This window comes from Ambystoma mexicanum, chromosome 3q (genome assembly GCF_040938575.1).
Source record: "Ambystoma mexicanum isolate Mex_15411 chromosome 3q, UKY_AmexF1_1, whole genome shotgun sequence".
NCBI classification, from domain to species: domain Eukaryota; kingdom Metazoa; phylum Chordata; class Amphibia; order Caudata; family Ambystomatidae; genus Ambystoma; species Ambystoma mexicanum.
In genome coordinates, this window is record NC_090926.1 from 342,408,947 (window position 1) to 342,428,525 (window position 19,579).

Sequence of the window (19,579 nt, forward strand, 5' to 3'; positions counted from 1 at the left end):
CATGGGTAACAATGCTGGCCGATAGTTAGTTGGGGAAGTTGAAAGGAATTTTGTTTTGCCTGTATTAGTCACTGAATTTCAAACTAACTTTATAATGTTATATCACTTCTCAAGGTGTGAAGATGGGGGGGTTACCAGTTGGATCTGGATACGAGTCCCAATCACAGCCAATAGATAATAATGACTAGCAACATAAAATGACTCACCTGGAACCTCTGGGTCTTGAACAATTACGTAAAAAGGAATAGTCTACACATATCTCGGGAGGCATAAAATTGACATTGCCTTACTACAGGAGACACACCTCACGGCGATCAAACAGGCGCAAATTCACAGAAAATGGGGTGGACGTGTTATAGGTTCCCCGAATTCAGTGTATGCTAGAGGGGTACTGATTTGGATCGCACCCACGGTGCCCATTAAGGTGCCCATTAAGGTGACCGAGTTTAAAATGGATAATGAAGGTAGAATGGTACTCATACAAGGGCTATTGGAAAATGTGGATAACTGCCAAGAGAATAGATATGACCCCAATCTTTGCACAGCAGCTTTCTTTCAGATGCTATACCGAAGACTCTGCCCATACAGAAATGGCAACATCATATGGGGAGGAAACTTCAATTGTATCATGATCCCACATATGGACAGATCAGATACAAAATTCCAGAAACCCTCCCCACAAGCCAGATCCCTGCAAACGCTTCAGACATCAGTTGATCTGGAAGATATTTGGAGAACGCTCCACCCAAACTCCAGACATAACTCACACACCTCTACACTGCATGCTGTTCACATCAGGCTTGATTACTACTTTGTGGGGCATGATATGACAGACGAACTAACACGGAAGAGGTGTGAGTTATGCAGAATATAAGAGAACTGTCTTTTCAGACCATGCCCCCCTGCTATTGAAGTGGCAATATGAACCAAGACCCTCAATCCCAACATGGAAAATTAGGAGCGAAGTCTTACAAGACATCCTTTTCCGAGACCATATTAAAGACAGCATTGTAGAATATTTTCTACAAAACCCTGGCAGTGTCTCCAGCACAGGTACACTTTGGGAAGCCGTAAAACTAGTCATCAGAGGCAATGCAATTGCCAAGACATGGAGCATTCAAGCCACGATTTGTAGAGAACTTACCTCCGCGGAAGAGGCACTGCAAAAATGAACACAATCCCACACGGACCAAGGAGATAAGGAGCCGAATAAAACGGCTCTGCGTCAGCAATTCTTGAGTTGATGGGAAAGACTAGGCATGCATAGTTACTCCAATTACATATAGAGGCAATCCGCGGAAGGGGACAAATCAGGCCGACTGCTAGCCTGGCTGCATAGGAGGGAAGAACAACGCGTACCCATCTATTAAATACACACACAACAAGGAACCACATGCAATACCCAAGAAGGTATCAATGCAGTTTTTTAGGAATTTTACCATACTTTATATTAGGAAAAGCCCACGACCGCTCGTGCTGATATAGAAGTGCTAAGCAAGATACATCTCCCTAGGCTTGAAGAAGCAGCAATCTGTGATTTAGATGCCCTTATCATGGCGGAAGAATTAATGAACATAAGTACACTACATATTGGGGAAAACCCTGGGCTCAGATGGCCTACGCAGTGAGTTTTAGAAGGAATTTGCTGCAGAACTAGCACCACACCTCCTGAACACTGACTGAAGCGTACGACTCCGGCCTCCTCCCATTCAGCTTAACAGAATCAATAATTATACCCCTTCTGAAACCTGACAAACCACCACAGAAGTGCAGCTCGTACAGACCCCTGTCCATGCTTAACCAGGACAGTAAAATCCTGATGGTGATGCTAGCTCACAGACTAAAAAAGTAATTCATACTTTGGTGCACCCCGACCAAACTGGATATGTGCCAGGAAGATAGGTGTCCTGGAACCGAAGGCGCTTACATCATGTGATGTATAACACAGCTTCCTGGGATAAACCTTGCGCGATAGCGGCGCTGGACGCCATAAAAGCATTTGATTCCATCAAATGGGACTGGCTATACGCTACTTTATGCAGGTTTGGCTTTGGTCTGAATTATTTACAGTGGGTGAGAATAATATATAACGACCCTGTAGCAAGAGTTCAGACAGGCAACTACTTCTCAAGGCCCTGGGTGTTGTAGAAGGGCACCAGACAAGGCTGCCCATTATCCCCACTACTGTATATTTTAGCGATGGAGCCGGTGGCTGCATATTTAAGAACGTAATACATGGAAGCAGGTATACCAATGCATGGAACACGCCATTTGATATCCATGTACACCAACGATACGCTTATATATGTGCACTGCGCCCAGCTTTCAGGCATTACAATTAGTGTAGCAAAATCAACTCGGTTCCCATTAGCCGGTCTAGCCAAAACGCGGCACGACCAACTCCCAGTACTTGCTCTATAATGGAGCACTGCCACGTTCTGATACCTAGGAGTCGGTATATATCATGACTCTGTTCAAGAACGTAACAGTAATACACAAAAAGCCGTAGACGGTATACAAAACTCCATGAGGTTTTGGACCAAACTACCCCTTTCACTGGCGGGTAGAGTCGCATTGTTAAAAATGGTTGCCCTCCCGACACTCCTACATTACTTTGTAAACATCCCATATAATGTACCTAAAGCCTTCTTCAAAACTATAGACTCCTTGTGCAGGGAATTCCTGTGGAAGAATGGCAGATGCAGGATAGCGTTAGCCTCACTACAAAGACCTTACGAGCAGGGTGGCATTGCAGTACCTTACTTTGAGCTGTATTACATTGAAGGGCAACTGCAATTCTTGGTGGGCTAGTTCGCAGACAAACCCACTTTAGATACTAAGTTACTCCAACCCACAGTGCCATGCTTCTTCCTGAAAGAATTATTATGGAACAAACGGCCCAATGCCAGTCAACATTCATACTTGGTATAATTGGGAATCCAATTATGGGACAGGGTGCTTGCATTTATAAGACTGACGGATCCATTTTTTGTACAGATCCCTTTAGTCTCAATGTTCCCAGCAGCATCCCAGGCACAAATAGGAATCCGTACATACTGGGAATTAAAAGGCATCGTCACAATAGGAGACCTGATCCAAGTACTCCAGCATGGGGTCTGGCATGGATTCACATGCTCATGAATATTCCCCGTCGTCAGGCCGGGAATCCTTGGTATAGAAAAAATCAGTATCAGTTTCCTTTCTGATCTGTCTTTCTCAGTAGTAACCAATCACTGGTCTCTGGGTCATACTGCCCCCAGCCAATGACTGCCCTCTCCCTAAGCCCCGTCCCCGGCAGCCATCCTCAGATTTTTACCGCACGTTCAAGTGTTGGGAATCCTCGTGCTGTAGCTCTCGAGCTTTTGCTGCGTTTTCGCACTTTTTTCAGGAGATTTTCTCATTTTTTCGGTTAAATAGAGCCTCAAGCTCCACCGTTTCTACTTCCGATCAACGGGGATCCGTTTCGGAGTTTCTACGCCCCTCAAGGGTGAAGATTTCATCGAGTTACGCTTTTGGAGGATTCCAGAAGTTCCGAGGCCTAACCCGGACATGGCCCAGGAGAAAGGGAGCTCGACGCCCGGGAAGCTGTTCAGGACCTGCTCTGGATGCCAGCTTCAGAACATTTTCAAGGAGGACGAGCATTCGTTATGCCTCTACTGTCTCCATGAGGACAAGACGCACAAGGAAAAGGACTGCGCTTTTTGTGGGAACATGTCGGAGCGGACCATGAAGGATCGCCACCCCCGTCTCGCCAACTGGTTGGAAGGTAAGAGCCCGCCAGGCGAGAAGAAGAAAAAGAAGTCCGAGCGGTCTTCTAAGTCCTGTGAGGGTGCTCTGGCGACGGGGGCCCAACAAAAGGCTAAGCACCGCGAGTCCGCGGGCACCGGGAGCGCCGAACGGTCAGGCTCCTTGGCTGCCAGGCAGGGCGCATCCTCCCCGGCGCCATCGACCACGAGCCAACGCTCTGGCTCGGGTAAGAGGAAGTCAGAGAACCCGGCGAAGCTTCTGGAGAGGCCCCGGTCGATCTCGAAGATTCCGGCAGAGGGGGAACGAGGCTCGGACACTCACCCCCAAGGTGAAGGCCCCAGGCGTAGAGAAGGTGACGTTGGCCTTAATTCACCCTGCTAAGACCTCGATTGAGGATGTTGCTGCGGCCCTGGCTGAGCCTGTGGAGGCTACACCAGTGGAGGCGCCCTCCGGTACCAGAGTCTCCCTGCCATCGCGGAGGGAGTAGTCTTTCAGGCCCATCGAGAAGACCCCCACGAAGTCCTCGTTGGAAAGGGTGGGGGAGGGGTTGGTGGCTGTCGTGGATACGGACACGACCTCTGAAGAGGAGCTCATCCAAGTCGTGGAGGAGGCCCAGCCCATCGGGAGGGATCCCGACGAGGTCGACGACGAGGTCGACGACGAGGGCGACGGTGACGCAGACGAGGCTCCTCAAGAGCCCTGGCTCCCGTCGTTTCCGGCGCCGCAGGACACCTAGGCGGCCATTTTGTCAGCCATCCAGTCCTTATGCTCAGAGATGAGGACTAGGTTGCCCCTTCCCCCGACGGAGGTACCTGAGCCAGACCCGACAGGGGAACCGGAGCCAGGACCTTCGGAGAGCCCACCACTTAAGAGGAGGAGGACGCATCCTAGGCCTCCTCTCCCGCCTCTGCGGCCTTCTCTGCCTTCCACCCGGTACACTACCCACGGGGATGATACAGGCATGGACACGACTACGACGGGTACGGATGACGACTGAGTCGATGACGGGACATGTCCCCCGTCGCCCCCTGCCCGGGCATCCCCGCCCGACGAGATTGGATCCTTCCATGCTATGATTTCCAGGGCATCCGAGCTCTTCCAGCTCGCCCCGAAGAAAAGAAGGAAGGGTTCCTTTACCAACGGCGCAAGGCTAAAAGGAAGACGATCCTCGCCGTACCGCTTCTTGATGACATCTGGGATGAGGGGCTCGCCCTCCTCAAGAACCCTGCCACGGCTCCTGCGAAGAGGGACCGGTACGAGAAGAAGTAGCGGGTGCCCGACGCTGCCCGCCTGTGCCTTAGGGCGCAACCTATCCCGGATTCGGTCGTTTCGGCGGCGGCCAAGAAGAAAGCGTGGGGGGGGTATCGGCCAAGACTTCAACCTCCCCGCCGGACGGCGAGGGTAGGAAGCTGGATGCGATGGGACGACGGGTCAGCTCATCTGCAGCAACGACAATCAAGGTGGCCAACGCCCTGGCCATCGTAGCCCGCTACAACAGGGAGTTATGGTTCAAGATCGCCCCTCTGTTGGACTGACTTCCGGACGCCAAGAGGACTGAGGCCCTGGAAATCTTACAGGAAGTTGAGATTGCCTCGTACCACGCCATTACGGTGGCTACGGACATCGCCGACACCGGTTTCTGTCAGTTGGGCAACAGCGTTTGCCTGAGACGACAAGGATGGCTCAAGGCGACGGATTTCCGCCAGGACGTACAGACCAAGGTTTTGGACATGCCCTTCGATGGGAACAACCTTTTTGGCAAGGCGGTTGATGAGTCCCTTCAGGCGATCAAGACGGAGACGGCCCGTGCACTGGGTGTGCTCCAACAGCGACGCCCGTCCTTTCGGAGCTCCGGAGGCAGACAGGGTACCTCCAAGGGAGCCGGCAGCAGCTCCTCTACGTACCGTCAAGCGAGCAAGATCTTCGTCGCAGGAGGCCTACAGGGGACGCGGCAAGTCAGGTGGATCCCGCCGTCGTCGCCAAGGTGGTCAAGGAGGCAGAGCGGCCTCCAAGCAAGATTGAACCGACCGTCGGGTCGGGCCCCCGCCGAAGCACCCCGGTGGGAGGCCGGCTGACGAAGTTCGTCGGCGTGTGGGAGTCCATCTCCACCGACCGTTGGGTGCTGGACGCGCTGGCCCTGGGGCACGCCCTCGAGTTCCACAAGAGGTGCCCCTGCATTGCTCCCGTGGCCAGGAAGGAAAATCACATCCCTCAACTGCTGTTGGAAGTAAGGGCGATGCTCAGGAAAGGTGCCACCGAGCTCGTTCCAAAGAGGCTTCGGGGCTCCAGAGTTTACTCAAGATACTTCCTCGTAAAGAAGACAGGAGGATGGCGTCCCATCCTGGACCTGCGACGACTGAACAAATACATCAAGGCACAGAAGTTCCGGATGGTCACCCTCCAGCACGTGCTGGGACAGCTGGAGGAGGGCGATTTCCTGTCGTTATTGGACTTGGAGGATGCATACTTCCACATCCCTATTCTAAAGAGACACCGAAAGTTCCTCAGGTTCGTGGTCAAAGGGCGGCACTACCAGTTCAAGGCCCTCCCGTTCAGATTAAAATCGGCGCCCAGGGTGTTCACCAAGGGCCCAGCACCGGTGGCGGCGCGGCTGCGCCTGCAGGGGATCCACGTCTACCCGTAGCTGGACGACTGGCTCATACGGGCAAGGAAAAGGGAGCTTGCCGTGGAACACACTGCGAAGACGTCCAGCTGCTCACGGACCTGGGGTTCTCCATCAACTTTCCAAAATCCCACCTGGTCCCGTCGCCCTGTTTCTGGGAGCACAGCTCGACACAGTGCCGCGGCGGGCCTCACCGTCGGAGGAGAGGATAAGGACCATCCTGGGAAAGGTGCAACGTCTGCTGGCCACGGACGTGGCCAGAGTGAGGTCTATCAAGTCCCTCCTCGGAATGATGTCGTCCTGCATTTATCTGGTGCGCCACTGCAGACTTCGGATGCGGCCCTTGCAAGAATTCCTCGACGCCCACTGGATCCAGACTGGCAGCTTCGAGGACAGGATCCAGCTCGACGAAGCGTTCCGTCAGGCTATACGATGGTCGGGGGTCCGCTCTCATCTGACGGTGGGAACAGGTTTCCTAGCCCTGGCCCACCAGGTTACGGTGACGACGGATGCCTCTCTGGAAGGTTGGGGAGCGCACACCGGGGGTCTCCACGCGAGAGGCCTTTGGCTCCCGGAGGAAAAGACTCTCCACATCAACATCTTGGAGCTCGTGCAGTGTTCTGGGCCCTCAGGTCCTTCCTTCCGTCCCTCAAGGGCAAGGTGGTGAGGACCTTCACCGTCAACACCACCACGATGTTTTACATTCGGAAGCAGGGCAGAACCAGATCCCCTGCCCTATCCAAGGAAGCCCAGGATCTGTGGCATTGGGCCGTCGCCCAAGGGATGTTTCTGGTACCCTTTCATCTGGCAGGGATAAAAAACACCATCGCCAACTCACTCAGCAGAGAGCTGCGCTCGTGCCACGAGTGGGAACTGCGCCAGGATCAAGTGGACCGACTCTTCCGACGATGGGGCGAACCCCAGATCGATCTCTTCGCGACGGCGGCGAACTCCAAGTGCCGGAGGTTCGCCAGCAGGTTTCCCCAACCGAGGAGCATGGGCGATGCTTTCTCGTTCCCTCGGGACGGCCTGTTCCTTTACGTGTTCCCGCCGTTGCCGTTGCTACTCCGGCTCGTCAGCCAGCTCAAGAGGTCCCGGTGCAGGATGATCCTCGTTGCACCGGCGTGGCTGAGGCAGATCTGGTTCCCGGACCTTCTAGACTTGTCAGCGTCCACACCAGTCAAGCTGCCGACGGACGTGGATCTTCTCTCCAGAGAAGGAGGCGCCATTCTTCATCACGAACCAGAGTCGCTGAACTTGCAGGCCTGGCTCCTGCAGCACTAGAGTTTGGAGGATACGACATCCCGGCCGACTGCAGAGAGGTTCTTGCGAAGGCCAGGGCATCCTCAACTCTCAAGTGCTACGGACACAAATGGAAGAGGTTCTCTGTCTGGTGCCGTGTACAGAAGATTAACCCTCTGCGGATTACGGCCCCTCAAGTATTTCCGTACCTATCGTCCTTGGCCAAGGCTGGCCTGTCTCACGCTTCCATCAAGGTACATTTGGCTGCCGTCTCACGTTACACCAGAACTACAGGACGGGCGTCCTTGTGGTCTCATCGACTGGTGAAGGAATTTATGAAAGGACTGCTCCGATCATTCCCGCCGGTGAAGGGCCCTGCCCCGGCGTGGGAGCTCAACATGGTGCTGACTAGGCTCATGGGGTCCCCATTCGAGCCTATGCATTCAGTGCCGTTGAAGTTTCTGTCGTGGAAGACCGCATTCCTCGTGGCCATCACCTCTGCACGACGAGTGGGAGAGATCCAGGCCCTGTCTTGCAAGCCTCCATACTTGACTTTTCACGACACGAGGGTAGTGCTAAGGACGCACCCCTCCTTCATGCTCAAGGTGACGTCGGACTTCCACCTCAACGAGCCCTTGGTGTTGCCAGTTTTCTTCCCGTCGCCTTTGTCGCCGGCTGAGAGGACTCTGCACTCGCTGGATGTAGCTAGAGCGCTGAAGTTCTACGTGGACCGCACGAAGAGTTTTCGGAAGACATCACAGCTGTTTGTGAACTTTGGACCTGTGAATCAAGGGAAGGCTCTCTCGAAGACTTCCATTTCCAGATGGCTCTCCGGCTGCATCATGCACTGTCACCGGTTGGCAAACCGACAGTTGCCAGGCCGTTCGAGAGCCCATTCGACCAGAGCGATCGCTGCTACTACGGCGTTCCTGTCTGGTATTCCCCTGCTCGACATCTGCAGGGCTGCTACGTGGAGGTCGACCCACACTTTCACGAGATTCTACTGCGTCGACTGGGATTCCAGGGAGGAGTCCAGAGTCGGCCAGGCAGTGCTGCGCAACCTTTTCGCCTAAGGTGAGCCTGATGAGGAGGTAAGAGTTGCTTAATGTTGAGTTGTTGTATTGCTTGATATTGAGCCTTTTGCCACCTCCCGTGGTTGTGCATGTGTATACTGCTATGTATTCTTATATTCATGAGCATGTGAATCCATGCCAGACCCCATGCTGGAGAAGGAACAAGTTACTTACCTGTAACTGTTGTTCTCCAGCATGGGTCTGGCATGGATTGACATGCGATCCCTCCCGCCTACCCCTCTGCGGCTCTTCACTTGGTCATACTGCTACTTCACGTGGTACCAAATCTGAGGATGGCTGCCAGGGGCGGGGCTTAGGGAGAGGGCAGTCATTGGCTGGGGGCAGTATGACCCAGAGACCAGTGATTGGTTACTACTGAGTAAGACAGATCAGAAACGAAACTGATACTGATTTTTTCTATACCGAGGATTCCCGGCCTGACGACGGGGAATATTCATGAGCATGTGAATCCATCTCTTCCACGCCCTTTCAGGAGTTAGTGGATAATACAGGCCTTTATCAAGGCCAGTATCTGATGTACTGCACCGTCAAGAATGTGATTGTACGCAGATGGCCAATGTACAGGGAGATAATGAAAACACACTCTGTGGTCGACACCCTGTATGACATTTCCGAAAATGGATATGTAATATATAGGTTATATGGACTGCTCTTAACCAGTGGACCCTCCACAGATGTAACAATTAGGACTAAATGGATCTTGGAAATCCAAGACACGCACTGGGCAGAGATCTTGAAGTATCATAAAGTGTCTCGTAACGCGAGATTGCAACTGATAGAACTATTTGTATCACATAGAGCATATTTGATGCCCCTAAGGATATCTAGATTCCCCGGTGCGGCTCAGCAATTCTGCCCTAGCTGCGCAGCCCGGCATGTTACATATGTTTTGGTCAAGCCCTAACATACAGGTTTACTGGGAGGGAGTGGCGGATAAAATGAATAGAGGAGAATTTAATATGAACCCACTGACGCCTTCAGACTGCTTGCCCGGACTCTTTACGCGCCCCAAACATACATGTTATATGTCCAAGATGAAAAACTTGGCGTTTATACTTGCCAAACACATGATAGCGATGCCATGGAAGTCCCTGAGAGGCCCCAATATTGAAGACTGGTTGCGTGATCTCAAAAATGGGCACTAGCCAAAACAGCTGCTTGGAGGTGTGCGATACACTTAAGCCTCTCTTACAGTAGCGAGGACATAATAGCATGAAATACTCTGATACAGACAATTTTTGCCCCAGCGGCAGAAGAAACAGTTAGCAAACACACCCCCATAGACACTACATGCAGCCCAACCCTAGAAAACCACCACATACATAGACTAAGTGCTAATATCACAGGCAAAATTGGAGGGAGGGAGTTCGGTTGGGGGCAGGGAGGGTTAGTTACGGGATAAATATGAGCAAATGTGGCCTTCATAATTCAACACCGAAACTGTTCATTTATATGTATATGATTATACATTGCACCGTTGTGATGTGTATAAAAACCAATAAAACCTGTTTTTTAAAATAAATTGTTGGATAATATATCCTCCATATATATTATCCTTTCTGTGTTTCCCATGTATTTGCACAGTATGCATTCACACGTTTTAAGAGAAGCTGTTTTTAACTTAATTCCCTCTTTTACAATATTGTCATTCTTTTCCTCTCGGTCACGTTGTTCACAAATATTTGGACTCTGCTTACTCAACTATATGCCCTTGTGTCCCTGCTGCTTCTGGGTGGACTCACTCACGGCTTGTGTTTGCGTTCCTGGATTCTCACGCATTCCGTCAGTGAAGTGTTACTGTCTGCTTCCTTCTTGCAACCGCTGTTACTTCGTTTTCTTGGCTCCCACTTCTTCCAGTTGACAAGTCAGCTTTCCTCTTGGCTGCAGTAAGCTAAGCACTGCTTTTCCAGCTGCAAACGCCCATAGGTCCCTCGCCAGTCCTGGCATTCCTGCAGCGTGGCCTGGTGCAGCAGCTTCAATCTTCTCTGTGAGCCACCCCGCTCCACCAAGCCGGTCCCAGCCTTTCTGCTTTCCGTTCTAGGCAGAAAGGTGCAATTCTCTCTCTCTCTCTCCAATAGCCGCAGCAGCAGATCTCGACTCTCTGCTCTGGCTGCTTAAATTTCCAGGGCACAGGTGTAAGCGAGCAACCACTAGAGCACTCTCTGAGCTTGTCTATTTTGCTCCACTTTGGTTGACCCCTCTTCCTCATCCCAGTATTTTGAGAATTCTGGGAAAAGAAGCCCATTGATGACAATTGACTTAGGGTTGATTGACAGGTGGAATTTAAAAAGGTGGTTTGGTCAGTTTTGCAAGGCAGACCAAAGTTAAAGGGCTGCTATAGAATTTGGTGAAAATGTTTTCCCTATTGTTCAGAGGAAAAGGAGTAGATGCATTACAATAGGCCAGGAGGGTTTCAGATATGGGAAGGTTATTTTGAAGGGAAAATAGGGGATACCATGTCTCATCAGATGAAGCCATGACATCTTCCCGGAGGCTGTCTCCTCCCATGTGATCTTCCCTCATATAGCTACCCCGAGGGTCTGTATCAGCTAGCGGCTGTCATCTGCTGGCCACATCAAGGAGGTTTCCGCCAGCAAATCAGCGATGACTCCACCTGATTCATCACATTCGATATAAATGTAAATAAGTGTGTTTTAAGCATATACTATTCTTTTTTTGTGCACAACTCTATTACTGGACTATCTCAAAGTGGTGTTAACTGTACTTGTATACCAGCCCCGGATCGCCAAAGTCTACCGTACTGATGAACATATGGTTCCATGTAAAAATGTCTCTGCGATAATGTCACCATTTCAAAAAATCGCTGTGATTTGGCCGGGTTAATGTTGTTTGGTAATAAAAAACTATTATCCTTTTTAAATTATTGTTTTACATCAATCGATGCGCTAAATAACAGTTTATATACAGTGAAATTGAAAGACAGTGAGGGAGCAGCTTGTCCATTAGTTGGAAATCTGCAATCAACACGCATCTCGAGTTCATGGAAACCTGTCGGTGCGCAATTAGCCAACTATGAAAGAAAACGGCTGCTGTCTCAGTTAATTATCTCAACGGGTGTTGAAGGGAAGAAAGTTATGAGCAACATGCTTGGCACAGAACAAGAGGCTATTAGCTTGTCATGTACAATTTTGTAATACAAAGATTGATTTATTCAGTGTCACACACAAACACGTTTATTTCATTTACACACGCGAGCGTTTATTCATTTCATGTACACAAGCGTATGGAAAATAGACTACTCGCGTGTGTGCATGAAATAGACGCTCGCATGTGTAAATGAAATAAACTTGTTTCTGTGGCAGATAAAAATGTGACGTGTTTTTTTTCCACAGCGACATTTTGTAATACGATTTTTTGATAAGGGGACATTACGTGATACCGAACCTATGCCATTATTGGGGATGAATTCAATGTTTTGGGATTCTACGGTCTATTGCCCCTGCAGTTCTTCACCAATACCTGGGTTTTCCGAGACTTTTACTGATGCAGAGATTTTTTTTAGATCTGTATATTAAACTCTGATGCAAGGATTTACAGTGTTTCAATGTGTGCTACAGTTTAACTCCTTCGTGTGTGATGTGCCCTTCTGGGCATAGGGACTGTCTTACTAAAATCTATCCTGGATTTTGATAGCCCTCCTAGCTGAGTTGGACATTGTGCTCCCATATTCACTACATCTAAATACTATACCTGTGTTATGTGCATATGAGTTATATGCAATAGTTGGACACCAACCTGTGGTAAGTCCTGTGGTATCCCTGGATCCTCACTGGTAATCATTACTTTGTGTAATATTGTCAAGAGGTATTTTCCATAACTCTCCCCTGGAAGCCTATATGTAGTTCTGCCACCAGGTATGGGACTCCTGAACAGAGGAAGCCCCTAAAAGAAAATGGCCAATAGTAGGACTTGCAAAAATTCATTTGTACCCTTATAGCTACAAACAAGGTAATTTGGCTTGCATCATGGTGAAGCCAAAACTAAATAACAGCTGGGACCAGCCTATTCCCTGTAACCAATCCAGGGAGATATAATCACCCATAGAGCACAAAAGGTAGTGCTTAAGACACACCCCGTGGGTCAGGGAGCCTTACAGGGGTCAAAATGGTTGCAGTGGTTGCCGAACTTGAGGTTAGGGGCCTCTGCCAAATGTATGTCAGTGCTCCAAAAAAGAAGGGGGGGGAGGTAAAAATGTAAGGGGTCCCTAAAAGGACCTGCAGAATTCCCAAAACTGCAATTCTGTCTTGACTTCTCTTCTCAGAGCATGCTTCAGTTATGTTATTTCCCTGTTTCTGCACCATGGCTCCGGTCTGGTGAATTTTGCTCTAGACAAAAAATGGTGTTGTATAACTTACCTAAGTATTTTTTTGGCGCACACAGCAGCAGGGACACAGCTCCTTACCTTTCACTATCAAAGCAAATCTGTACATAACGCAGCTAAATGTTTTCTCTTCATGTACAATTGGCAAGACCTATTGGTTTTATCAGTAAGTTTCATTGTATATCAGTTTTTGGTGTACTGACCTCAAATTGGCAGAGCAGATGCTTCTGTTCCCACTTGTAAGTGTTCACTTCATTGCTGTACAGACATGCCAATCAAGTGGCCCACCATTGTACTGTCTGTACAGAGTTTGAACTCAATGCCAATAATTGCAGTTAAAACCATGTCCTAGAGCACAGTATCAAACCACCTGCACATTGTAATTTTTGGCCCCAGGATTTTTAACTCCCAAGAGTTAAATTGTAGCTCTTTCATGAGGTGCTATTGTATGTGGTGCTCTTAGACTATACTACAGAGTTTGAGATTTACCAAGAAACATTTAACAACTTTGATTCTTGGCTGATGCAGTCTATGTCTTATTGTGACTGTTATGCTTTCAACCCCTTAGATGACATCTCTCCTCCTATCCTCCACAGGCCGCCACAGATATCCAGCACTTACCACCGCAAGACTGTATATTCCTTGGGCTGGGGCCCTCCACTTCCTCCGTTCTCCTTCGGTGAGTTTTGAAATGCTACCAGGAACACTAGGTTAATTTAGAGTGTCCGTGGTTTAGAGGTATTTTTCATTAATAGTTGTTCCCTAAAATAAGTACAGGAATGGATTTTAACATAAAAACGCATCTGACGTACCATGCTAATGCAAATGGGCATTAGACGTCAAGCAGATTGAAAGGGAATTTGCTGAGCTATTTCTTAAGCGATTCCAATCTTTAAAGCCTTAGATGTCCAAGCTAACCCTAATGTTACACATCCTTCCTCTTGTCTTTGAAAATCAGTGGCTGCAGTTATACATCTGATGAGTTATTGCTGTCCATCTGCTTATGGGTTTACCAAACTTAAACCTCAGACCTCAGTGAAGCTCTTTCAAATGGATTGTGTCCTCCCACGTATTCCTCATCTTTATCTTCCCTTTCAGCTTCAGCTGCTTCTCAAAAAAAATTTGGCAGAGGGCGCTCTGCGTTGATGCGGTTGACTCGATGTCCTTCGAAGGCTTCCATCTCGGAGTCAACGTCATCGTTGGTATACTACAGTTCTGTTCAGTTCTGTTATTTCCCTGTTTCTGCGTTAGCTTCAGTTCTGTTTTTCTGCGATAGCTAACGATTCAAGAAATATGGCAGCTTTTTTTTTTTTGGTGAGAAAAACTTTGATACTCGAGTGCGATGGCCGTGTCTTCAACACCATCAACCCTGAAGACCGGGTTCCAAAAATGCCACCACTGCCACGCCAAGATGTCACTCACAGATCCTCATTGTGTGTGTCTGTGGTGCCTTGGCGTGCAGCATAGGACGGCAGACTGTGAGTCCTGTCAGTCCATGACTGGTAAAGCATTGAAAGAGCGTAAAGGGAATTTAGCGGTGGGTAGGCACTCTACTAAATCCCCATCAATGACTCCATTGAAAAAAGTCGTCTGAGTCGAGAGGTGACTCTCCTTGAAGGAAGAGGTCGAAAAAGCGATATCGCTCCAGGAGCGGGTCGCACCATTCCTCATCCTCTTCGAAGAAAAGGCACTATAGATCGCCTTCTTCGTCTTCATCCGATTCCTCCTCTGAGAGAATGATTTCCTGCCCAACCAAATCCTCCACTCCAACCGAGTGGGAAGAATTCAGGCATGAAATGCTTAAAGTTTTCGAGAAGGAAGCCCTGACCCCTGAAAAAAAGAAAGAAAGCGGTCATGCTCCTATTGTGCCGTCAAAAGCTGACAAAGAAAGGGCTACCCACGCCTTTGAGCCCAGGATGTAGGCCGGAGACCCCCTCGAACCCCATAGGTCTTGACACTACATAAAATCATCGAAGACTCCATTAAGTCGAAGGTCAAGCCATTTCGTGGGCTTCCTCGACACCAAAATCGAAGAAAAAAAAAATAGTCGACAACGTTGACGCCATCAGGGTCGAAACAATTGGCGCCTTTGCCCCTAAACCTTTGACAATTTCAAAACAATTTGAAAATCCTACAAGCCTTTGCCAAAGAAAGATTTAAGTCCTTATCCTCCATTTATGAAGAGTACGAACCATCAGACCACAACACTCCACCATTTGGATGGAATTTGGCACACCTAACGCCCCAGCAAGCCTCATTTCAGATGAATTTCAAGTTAAAAGATTTGTATGAGATTCTCCAATCTGTTAGTGTTGTTGAGACACCACCGAAATGTAAGTTTGGCAAGCCAGACCTAGCAGACCATGCAGATGCCTCTTATAGGCACCTTATGACCAGAGTTATAGATTGGGGCAGACCTGCTCCACCATTTGAGCAAGACGACCTGACTGATATTCTTGATGAAGGTCTGCCGAAGTATCCCATTCTCCACTTTCATGTCACACTTCAAAAAAGGGTTATGGCAAATTGTGAGTTTCCTGAAACAAATCCAGCAGTAAATAAGAACCTCACCAAGAAGTACAGGCCCTCAAGTAGCGACCCTAGCTATCAGTCAAAGCACCTAACACCAGAGAGCCTGGTATTTCAGGCAGGGACGGCTACTTCCAAACAGGCTGCTTTACCCAACCATCCCACCAGACAGGGATGATGAGCGTTCAACGCGTGGGCTCGGAAGGCATTTTCTGCAGGGAGCATGGCTCTTAAGTCTGCAAATGCCACTTGCACCTTAGCAAAATTTACATTCACCCTGTGGGACTGTGCAGCTATGGCAGCTGGCCATATTCCCAAAGGGGAAGAGAGAAACGGCTTCCTGAATAGTGTAGGAGACAGTGAGGAGGCTGTGTGAGTCTCTGCAATCACAACTTGCCTGATAGCATCAGCAGAGCCATGGCAGCAAGCACTGTAATATGCAGGTTTGCATGGTTGAGGAAGTCTGGTTTTGCACCGGACGTGCAATCCAGACTCCTCAACATGCCCTTTGATGGCACTCTGCTGTTTTGCAGCAAGGCTGACGAAAGCCTAGAGAAGGTGCAGACCTCAAAGTTGGCAGCCAAATCCCTTGGTGCCGCCATCAGCCACAACCATCTTACCCCAGCGGATCATCTTGGAGGGGTAAGTCCTTTCACTTCTACTCCTCAGTTGGAAGAGCGAGAGGACTGGCTAATCAAAGGGGCCAAAGAATATTCCCTTGTGTTGGATGAGGAAGAGGTGCAAAGTCCGCCCAAGAAACGGCTCCTTTACCATCAGCCGCTGCTTCAGCCGCCTCAAAACCTCTGCGGCCTTAACCCACAAGACCCCGGTGGGAGGAAGACTCTCACTGCATCTGCAAGAGTGGTGGGCTATTACTTAAGATGCGTGGGCTTTGGCAATAGGAACATAGGATTACTGCCTCGCCTTTCTAAAAAGGCCTCCGGGCCATCAATCAGGGAGCCACTCAAAGTTCCGGATCCGTTACTTGTGCAGGAAATGTTGAGCCTGCTAGTAAAAGGTGCTATAGAACCAGTACCAGTAACAGAGAGAAACAAAGGGTGGTTGGTACTCTACCCATTTCCTAATCCCTAAGAAGGATGGATGATTAGGAGCCATCTTGGGTGATGCTTGAACAGGTTCCCCAAGAAGGACAAGTTCAAGATGGTCACACTTTCTCAGATCCTTCAGGCCATCCAGCTCCAGGATTGGATGGTGTCATTGGGCCTTCAGGATGCTTACTTTCATGTGCCTATCCAAAGTATCTGAGGTTCGCCGTTGGCGGTTCTCATCAGTTTTGTGTTTCGCCATTCGGGCTGACCGCCGCCCCAAGGGTTATCACCAAGCTGATGGCGTCTATTGCAGTGAGTCTCAGGAGAGGGGGAAAGGGAATTCACGTCTACCCCTACATGGACGATTGTCTGATCAGGACACGTTCTCCCGAACGGGCCGTGGAACATCTTAGCATCACCTGCCACTCTCGCCACAGACTGGGCTTCGCCATCAATTGCAACACAATTCATATAACATCTCAAAGACTCCAATTCATTGGAGCAGTACTTGATGCATCCTTGGTCTTTTGTCTTGCCGCCCGAGTTGCGGGCTTAATACATTCTGCAAATGGTCACCAAGTTCCAGAATGCCCAGCGTCTTCCGGTCTTCGACCTTTTGAGGTTGCTCGGCCTCATGGCATCCTGCATTTTCCTGGTACCACAGGCTCACTGGAGAATGAGATCCCTGGCAACCATGGCCGAAGATAACCGTAGTTATGGACGCCTCACGGGGTGGGGAGCCCACTCCAATGATTTAACCATCAGCGGTCATTGGTCTCCATCAGAGTGCAAACTACACTTCAACCTTTTGGAGCTGAGGGCAATCAGACTAGCACTGAAGCCCTTTCTGCCCTCTGTACGGGGAAAGAATGTCCTGATAATGACGGACAACCCAGTGGCCATGTACTACCTCAACAAGAGGTGCAGCTCTGGTACTGGGCAATTTAAGAAGGAATCTCCTTATTGGCCGTTTACCTAGCCGGAGAGGTGAACACAGCGGCAGGTGCTCTGAGCAGGCAGAGAACAGTCTGCCACAAGTGGGAACTAGCTCAGGAAACACTTCAAGGGATCTTCACCTTTTGGGGAACCCCCTCCAGTGGATCTGTTTGCGACCAGTGTCAACCGGAAGTGCAACTGTTCTGCTCCAGGGAATTTCTCCCAAGAGAAGCTCTAGGAGACGTGTTTGTAGTGGATTCCGAATTTCCACTGCTGTATGCGTTTCCTCCAGTCTCCGTCATTCCTCACGTGATCAGGCGGTTGAGAAAGTTTGGGAAATCCATGATCCTAATTGATCTGGATTGGGCCAGGAGTATGTGGTACCCGGACCTTCTGGACATGTCCATCTGCCCTCCAATTCATCTTCCGCAAAGAGAGGACCTTCTCTCGCAAGAGGAGGGTCTGGTTCTCCTTCCAGAGGTGAAGTCACTCAACCTTCATGCATGGCTTTTGAGAGGTTGAGATATAAGGATTGGGATCTCCTGGATGAGTGACTGAACATTTTGCTATCGGCCAGCAACGAAATCCTTATACCGCTTCCGTTGGAATACATTCTGCAGCTGGTGTAGGGAAAAGGATGTGGACACTTTTCAATGCAATACACATATGGTGCTGTCTTTCTTGTTACATTTAACAGATCTGGGGTCCAGATTAGAACAATAAAAGGTTATTTGGCAGCGCTTTGAATCTTCAAGCGCACAACAGAAGAGGTATCTTATTTCAAGATGCTGTTAATCATTCAATTTATTAAAGGGCTCACTGACATGTTTCCTCCTACACCTTTTTAAGTACTGATTTGGGATCTTAAGCTTGTGTTGAAATTTCTGATGTGTGCTCCCTTTGAGCCACTCCATTCATGTCTACTAAGGCTACTAACATTCAAAACCATTCTGTTAGTTGCGTTGACATAAGCCCGCAGGGTGAGTGAGTTTGCACGCCTTATCTAGTAAGCCTCCATTTACAATTCTTTACAAGGACAAGGTTGTCCTTGGGGTTAAACCTTCTTTTTTTTCACAAAAATTGTTTCAGATTTTAATTTAACCCAGAGAATCGTGCTTCCTACCTTGTACCCATCTCCTCATCCTGGGAAGGAAGAGGAAAGGCTACATAGCCTTGATCCCAGAAGGTATTTGAGCTTTTACGTTTCACGAATGTATGTCAACATGACCAACTTTTCAATGGGTACACCGGACACAAGCTGGGTCTTCCAGTTGCAAAACAAACCTTGTCCAGATTGATCATTATTGCTATTACAGAATGCTACAGATTGGCAGTGAAAGATCCCCCAGAAGGCTTTAGAGCTCATTCAACAAGGGGCATGGCAACATGTTCTGCTCTGCAAAGAGGGGTGCCTATAAAATACAATTCTTACTCCCTCCTCCAAAACATAACACTGCTTTGTGAGTCTATCAAAGGATGAGGAATACGTGGGAGGTACCCCAGGTAACGTTCTTTCAACTGGATGTTCCTCCCACATGTTCCTCATCGGCCCTCCCAACCTACCCCACTGTAGAATTTCCAGGCATTACACTGATCACTGTAACCCAAAGCAGGGCCACCCTTAAAGAGTAAGTGCTTGCTTTGTCCGTAATGCAAGTTTATTGTACAAAGAGCTGGGAGGGGTTAGATGACATCAGAGTCAAACTAACCTGTCTCTCTGAACCATACAAAGAACACGCTTTGTATACAATGTGCAACAGTTAAAACACTCTCAGAGGTTTTGTTACAAAGTCAACCCTCTACCCCACATTATTGGTTAAACCTATGCAATGTACCCATATTCCCTTCAGTTCCCACACTTCTCCAGCATTGGGTCTGAGATGGATTCCCATGCTTGTGAATATTCCCTGTCGTCAGTCCGGGAATCCTCGGTAAAAGAAAAAAGTTTCACTTTCAATTACAGACTATATTTCTCCTCTAAACCAATCACTGTACTCTGGGTCATACTGCCCCCAGG

The 19,579-nt window shown here is 49.0% G+C and overlaps 1 protein-coding gene across 2 annotated transcripts in view; it reads left to right on the forward strand.

The window, feature by feature from the left end:
* GEMIN5 (gem nuclear organelle associated protein 5) overlaps positions 1 to 19,579 on the forward strand; it is a 1,331,385-nt gene that overhangs the window by 409,267 nt on the left and 902,539 nt on the right. For both annotated transcript variants that reach the window (XM_069653955.1, XM_069653956.1), the window contains exon 11: positions 13,645 to 13,727. In XM_069653955.1, coding sequence (XP_069510056.1) covers positions 13,645 to 13,727 — 83 coding nt within the window. The remainder of the gene's footprint in view (positions 1 to 13,644; positions 13,728 to 19,579) is intronic.